The 7398-nt window shown below is 49.1% G+C and overlaps 1 protein-coding gene across 6 annotated transcripts in view; it reads left to right on the top strand.

Moving 5' to 3' along the window:
• Nucleotides 1-366: 366 nt before the first annotated feature.
• CREBBP (CREB binding protein) overlaps nucleotides 367-7398 on the top strand; it is a 93610-nt gene continuing 86578 nt past the window's right edge. For 3 of the 6 annotated variants that reach the window (XM_065030834.1, XM_065030835.1, XM_065030830.1), the window contains exon 1: nucleotides 368-1242. In XM_065030834.1, coding sequence (XP_064886906.1) covers nucleotides 1158-1242 — 85 coding nt within the window. In that variant the 5' untranslated portion in view covers nucleotides 368-1157. Of the gene's footprint in view, nucleotides 1243-1412; nucleotides 1642-7398 lie in introns of those variants that run through there. The other 3 variants (XM_065030832.1, XM_065030831.1, XM_065030833.1) reach the window with 2 other exon arrangements.

Below are 7398 nucleotides of genomic sequence, written 5' to 3'. Positions count from 1 at the left end.
AGTGCTGAGGGGGGAAGCCCTGACAGGGGCAAGTAGGGCAGGCGGAGGCGAGCGACTGAGGGCAGCCTTGGGGGCCGCTGGGGAAGGCACTGCAGGGGGATGAAGCGACGCGGCAACTGTGAGGGCGCCGAGGGCACGGGGACACCGCAGGGGGGCGCCCCCCGAGCGCTCCGCGGACCCCCGCCCGCCAGCCCCTCCGCGGAGCAACTGAGGACGAGCCCGTCGGTTTCCGCCGCCGCTCGCGCCTTTCCGGCGGCGGCGGGGGCGGGAGGGGCGTGCCCGTGCGCGGTGACGCAAGGCGCAGGCCCCGCCCCGGCCCCGCCCCCATGGTCTCTGGAAAAGAGAAGAGAAAAAAAAACTTTTTTTTTTAATTGAGGAATCAACAGCCGCCATCTTGTCGCGGAGCCGGAGCGCGGCGCGAGCGGAGCGGGGCCGGGCCGGGCCGGGCCGGGGCAGCGGGGCCGCCCGCCGGGACACGGGCAGCCGCGCGGAGCGCCGCCGACGGGCAGAGGGGCTCGAGGCAGCGGGGCAGAGCCGGCCGGAGCCAGCCGAGCGCCGCCGCCGGGACCGGGAGCCGCGGCCGCCGCCGCGCCGCGCTCATTGTTTTGGGGCGTTTTTTGGGTGTTTTCGGGTTTTTTCCGATTTTTTGTGTTTTTTTAAGATTTCCTCCCCCCCCTCCCTCCCCTACCTCGGCCGCGGTTCGGCCGCGGGCGGGGGCGGCGGGCGGGGGCCGCCGCGGGGCCGGGGCGAACCCCCCGGCGCGGAGGGGAGGGGACGGGGCGCGGTGGAGGGGAGCGGGGGGGGCGCTATGCTCCCCGAGTGACTGACTGAGCCGCCATCCGGGCACCTCCTCGGCGGCGGCGGCCGGGCGGGGGGAAGAGGCCGGGAGGAGCGAGGCCGGCAGGGAGGGGGCGCTGGGCTCTTCCCCACCCCGCCCCGAACCCTCCTCCCCTGCGGCCTGCTGCGGCGGCGGCGGCCCGGCCCGGGCATGGGGGAACGGGGGCCGCCGCCGGTCGGGCACTGAGCGGCGCTGTTGCTCGGCGGCGGGTTCCCCTTCGGAGGAACGGGGAGAGAGAGCTTCACCCCCCCTCGGACTCCCACCGGCTCCAACGATTACCGGCTCGGCGGCCTCTCCTCGGACGGCCCTGCCGGCTACCATGGCGGAGAACTTACTCGACGGGCCGCCCAACCCGAAGCGAGCCAAGCTCAACTCGCCGGGCTTCTCCGCCAGCGATAGCACAGGTAAGGCCTGCAGGGCGGTGCGGGGGCGGGCGGGCCTGGCCGGCGGTTCCCCCCGTGCTCCTCCTCTGGCGGGCGGTCGGGCCCGGCGGCCGCCGGAGCGGGGGGGGGGGGAGGGGGGGCGGTGAGGAACCGCCCGTTCCCGCCGGGGGTGGGAACCGGCCTGGCGAGGTGCCGGGAAAGGGGGAAGGATCCCTCCCGGAGCCGCTGGGCCTCCTCCAGTCGAAGTTACCGGGTGGGACCCGTACGCCAAGTGCCGTCCCAGCTATAAATAGTGGTCGGGAGAGACGAGTTAGGGCCTTTTGAGTTGAATTTCCTTTTCCTCCATCGTCGACCGCCGCTTCGTTTTAATGCTGAAGGGATGGAGGGATCTGCCTCGGCTTGGATGCTGGGGGTGCCCAGGTGAGCGGGATGCCGGTGGGGAAGGAGGAAAACCCGGCCGCAGAAACGCCGGCCGCCCCGCTTCTGGAGGGGGTGCTGGGGGTTTCCATCTCTCCTTTTTAAAAGCTGTGTATCGCCCACAACTAAAAGCTCCATGTAGGCAGCCGCTTCCACTGTGCTCCTGCGTGCGACACGCGACGGAATAAAAACTCCCTAATAGCCTACTAATATTTTGCTTTTTTTATTCTCCCCACTGTGACCCTCGTTTAAGGCGCTGGGCTCCACCTCTTCTGAGCGTTTTTCTTCAAAAAACGAACAATTTGCAGATAATAATTAAAGTTGTGGTGTTGGCTGCGTGATGAAATGCCCAGAAGGCTGGCAGTCCCTCCGACTTCTCTGTATGTTGTGTAGTGTCTTCGGCGTGCTTGTTTTTCAATTGTAATGGGTTTGCAGGTAATAAAACGCATCAAAATTTCTCATTTCCAACAAACTTGTGCCCGTTGTAAATACACGTTTGTGCATTGGAGCATGTATGCGTGGACTGGTGTCTTTCTGTGTTCCAGCTGTTTTAATCACTGAAACAGTGGTTTTATAGGAACATGAAGTGTGTTGGGCTTGCATTTCGGTTTTCAGAGATTAAGGAATCTTGTTGAAGGGACAGTGATAAGTTAATCATACAATTCCTGCTGTGTTTTTATAGACTAAAAAATTGTCACTACACTTGAGCTGATAAATTCTGTGGGTTTTTTCGGTTTGCTTAATCTGTATTTGGCAATAGCTTATAGGTACTTCAGTCCTTTCGGGGTTTTTTTATAGATTTATTCTTTTTTCTCAGCTTACAAATAAATGGAACATGCCAAAAAGAAATGGTATTGAGAGCATGAATTGGTAGAGAATATCTTGGTGAGGTCTTGTGATTGAACTACGTTAAACCTTTTCGTGGAAGCAGCAGAATATCTCATGGAAGGCTGATACGCAAGTTGCTACAAAATGCACCACAGTAACTCAGGAAAAGCAGTTTTTCTTTAATTCTTCAGCTAGGCATTTTAGACTCTGCTGGTAGCCAGTGAAAGGTGTTTGAAGCGGTGTCTTTTTTTTCCCTTTTTTGAAGTTCACTTGGTCTGTTCTGGAATGCTTCAGTCATAATTACGTCCTGTTCAGCAAGTTCTAATGCGTCTCAGTGAGCTCGGTGCAGTGCCTGATATGTAAACTCCAGCATCCGCATAAAGTTTTGCGCGGCTGAAGGGGCCTTTGGTCACCAGGGACGGCAAACCACAGGTTGTATTTTGAACGAGCAGAATTGTGTCTGTAGCGTTCTGTCATCATCCCGGTGTTCTTCAGGCAAAAATACCTTTCTGCTTGAGAGTGCGGGTAATGTGTGTGCACTTTAAAGTGCTTTTTCCAAAAAAACCTCTTTAGGTGTGTTGCCAGCAGCAAATGTTGCTTGTTGAAAGATTGTTGAACATTTCTGTGCATTGTAGCAGGCAATACAGATAGTTTGAGTAGTGACTGCTATCGAATACCTGCTCCTGAAGCTAAACCAGAATGAAAAAGTTACTTTGCAACTTGGGAAGTCGCCTTTGTGACCAGAGATGCTGGGGGAAATGGGTTTGAAGCTTGCACCCTGAACAGGCAGTAAGTTATGTATTGGATAACTGAATTGTAATTGCAGTCCTAAACCTGCGGTGTTTGATACTGCAACTAGCGTGAGTGGGACGTGCTTTAAAAGATGTTGCGTTAGGCCCGGCTCTGCAGTTCTGTTGCTGAACAGTCAGGCTCCGAGCCTGCAAATGCTTGTAGTCGAGCACAGCGGTGCGATGGCGGAGGGTCTGACGGCAGGCCTGAACGTTCGGCAGAAAGCAACTGCTCATCCGTGTTTATATTTCACTTTATGCTTTGATGCGGTGATGTTAAGCAACTCCTTTTGTCAGGGCAAATTTTAGCTGCCTTTAATCTTTCTGGTAAAAATAGCTCCTCAGCTTACCGGAGTGAACTTTGTGAAATTGAAATTCTCTACTTACGTTGTGAAAATGCGGCCTTTCCTGTTAAACTTAAGTGGCTAAATCAAGTGTGTGGTCTTGGAGAAGGGAGTATCGATGAAAGGATAACAGAAACATGTACTGTGACCATCGTTAAGTTTTACGATAGTCAACGTTTTGCAGTTGTCCGGTTGCTCGTTATATGAATAAAGGAGGTTAAGACTTACGGCTGTTAACTTAGCTTGCCGCTGCTGTGCAGCATTGAACCAGCTGACTCTTATGGTAAAATGTCCATGGGAAAGATTTTTTTCCTTGTCTAGCCACGTAGTAGTAGTGCTCTTGTCTAATTACTGCTTTATTAGGTATACAGTATTTTTCATACCTAAGCATTTGTCTCTTCTCTAACTGTTACAAGGTATTCTCATCTAGTGTGCTGCAGAATAAACAAGAGACTTACATGAAAAGTAGAATTACAGTAACTGTGGCCATGGCAGTATATCATTTTAAGGTTGAGTGTCGTGATTACTTTGCACGTTGCTGCCATTGGTCCTCCGGCAGAATATACTGTGAACTGGCAGCGTTCTTGAGTTGGTCTTGGTCTGAACTCTGTGCACAGATTGTGAAAAACGTGCTAGGATGGAGCAGCAGCAAACCTGGCGTTCGTCAGGTGCCCCTTCCCCGTGGTTCTGCGGGTGGCTTGGGGGTGGTCTGCATTGCCGTGCAAGTAATGCCTCTCTGCATCACTTACGTACCCTGCAGCCTTCGGCTGTGCTGGTTCCAGTAACGACAAATCATAATTGGGGCCAGAGCAGAGGGTGTTCTTAACTGTGTTGTGAGTTAATGAATTTGTAAAATAAGTGAAGTTGGAAAGAAGGTGAGATGAGCAGCTTCAAAAGTCCGTCAGAGCTGCATTTTCACCTTACACTTTCTTGTGTCTGTGGTTTGGATTTCCACCCCCCCCTCCACAACTTCAGGAACAGTATGGCTGCTGCTGCAAGAGCTGCAGGCTGAGATCTTTGGTAGTTCACGTTCTCTTTACAGCCCAGCGTGTTAGTATCTTAGTGCCTGTGTTTGAAAAGCGGGGAAAGACCGGCCTTGTCGCACGTTGCTTTGTACGTGCCGAGATAAGCAGATCTCTGGCCAACTCCCAGCGAGCTGCAGAACTTCACAGAAGGGAGTTTGTGTCAATACGCAGCCTGATTTGATCTTGCTCTCCTCCCAAAAAGCAGGTGTATTTCAGTGAATTTAGTTTTTAGTTTTAAAAGGGGTGGACTACCTTGAAAACAAAGTCGCTGAAGGAGAGGCAAGTGTTTTTAAGCTTATGTTCACGTACTTAGCTGAGATTCTGAGTGGAACTGACATCTTGGTGATGTAAAACCAGATTTTGTTTGTACGCATGAAAGCATTAGTACATATGTTTTAGAAGGCTTCATTCCTGCATAGCTGCAAAGTTTCATGGAAGCCTGTTTAATCGGTCTGCTCGGGTTTTAGGTGATGTACACAAAACTTTAATGTCAGTTGTGTGCTCTCACAGTAAGAATTGCTTTTATACACATGCTTTATCCATGCCTTCCTGGAACAAGCAAAAGGATAATTCTGTTAAGTGAACAGACTTAGATTTATAAACAGAAAATTGGGAGGAAGAAATGTTTCCTCTGGAAGGATGGAGGTGAAGGAGTGAGTGTGGTTGTAAGGATTTCATGGGAATGTCCTTTGCTTTGTGGTACTGGCACCATAGCTAGCTGGGATGGCAAAAAACGTGGGGTGATATTTCATGGTGGTAGTGTTTCTTAAGACTTTACCGTATACATATGTTGATGGGGGGTCGTGAATGGGAAGTCATGATGCCAAGCAAAAATGTTTACTTTGAGCTGTGTTAAGTTTGATACAAGCTGTTGGGTTTTTTTTTCACCTTCAGTGACTGACCTGCGTAACGTCGTGCCTGCAGTTGTAGTGTGGGACGGGAGATTTGTACGATTAGAAGTTGTCTCATTTATTGATAGTTTAGAGCAGCTAATTCTTATCAATTCATGAAGCATTGCTAATAGCAAGTTATTGTATACTTTCTCATTGTTTGGGTTTTTTAATAGATTTTTCCAAGGAGTTGGGCTGTAACATCTGTGTGAGATGAAAAAGTTGAGCAGATGATTTGCCAACCTGATTTTATGTGGCTGTCCTGCAGTTGTGCCCTTTCCTTTTTTGAAATTCATACTTTGGAGCAATAATTGCCTGTGTGCTTCGAGTTTATCACATTGATTCCTTCCTCCTTCGTCATGACTTAAAATTAGTGTGGTAAGCGCTGTCTTGCCCTGTGGCTCCTGGAGGAGCCCTGCCAGCAGCAGGCAGGAATAAAGGCTGTGCTCGGGGGGTCAGTCTTTGTTGTACCCCAGAGATCTCTTGATAGCTTGTGAAATCATTCCCAGTTTTCTGTTGCAGATTATTCACTTTCTAGTCTGTCTGAATGTCCCTTGGAGTCGTAGTCCAGTGCCGTTAGTTATTTCTACAGCAACATGTGGTGGTTTGTTATTGTATCTGGAACCTCACGCTAAAAAAAAATACACCTATTCTTGGTGTCTGTTTTTATTAGAGATTTTGCTGTCTGTTGTTACCTACTAATAAAGAAGAACGTGATCAAAAATCTCAGCCTGTTAGCAAGATAGTGCAGGTTAATGTGAAATTGGGGTGGAGGGGGTAGTTGAAAAACAGGATTTGAAAAATTCTGGGGTTTGTTCTTATAAAACGAAAAAGCATGTGGGATAGCTTAGAAATCTAACACTTCCATCCTAATTTGGTTTACACTTTCAAGAATTTTTGCTTTGTAAATCTTCATTTTAACATATGTTATGCTTTCCATCTGTCTTTTCAGATGTCTAAGATACAGAGAGAACGTAAATTTTTATTTGGAAAAATGTCTTTAATAGTGATGCCTCAACAAATACTGTCAAGTATTGTGCAAAACCATAGTGTGAATCAAAAGAAAACTGAAACTCCTATTATCGCTGGTAATTCGCAGTCATTACTCAGGGTCTAAATCTTTTAACTTATAGTCTTCAAAAGCTTCACTTCATCTTCCCTTTCCTCTTATTCACCACCATTGAGAAATAAGGATCTTATTTGGAACATTGGACAAATACAGTAGCCCTGATTTGCAATAACTTCGTGTGTGTGTGTATGTATTTTTATTAATACACACGTAAGTCTGTAAAATAATCTTCTACTTTTCTGAGGGTCATCTTTAGTGCTGTGGGAGCTTCTTCAGGGAGACAGCGTTGTCAAAATGAGTTGCTCTTTCTAGGTGATGTGCCTTTCAGTCTCGCAGGTAGACGTTATTTCGTTGCTGCTGTTGGACATCTCTGAGGCAGACACCGGCGCTAGCTGCTTTCTGTTGCACAGGGGAAGGAAAATGAAATATTAGAGTCCAACTGCTGTCCGTGTGTGTCACACCTGAAGACCACGAGCTTCTCTCTTGCTCTGCCCAACTTTACCGCTGCCGGTACTTTGATAGTGGGTGTTGTTGATGACGTAGCTTCTGTGTCATCTCCTGTGTAGTTTCACCTAATGGAGCAAAGAAACTTGGAAATTACCGAGAGACTTGAATTCAGTAAGTACTGAATGTAAATCTGTTTTTGTAGTAGCTGTGAAGTTTTTTTTTCCTAAGGTTCATAAACTCCTTTAAGAAAAATATTAATGAAAATAATTTAGAACGGCCTCATCTCACTGAAATTAATGCTTTAAAGAAAGCAGATTTGTGAGGGCACTGTTTTTTCTGTATTCAGTCAGTTACGGTTGGAAGCTTTTG

This window comes from Columba livia, chromosome 15 (assembly GCF_036013475.1).
Source record: "Columba livia isolate bColLiv1 breed racing homer chromosome 15, bColLiv1.pat.W.v2, whole genome shotgun sequence".
NCBI lineage: Eukaryota > Metazoa > Chordata > Aves > Columbiformes > Columbidae > Columba > Columba livia.
The sequence above is the reverse complement of the archived record's forward strand: the minus strand, read 5'-3'. Positions and strand labels throughout refer to the sequence as shown.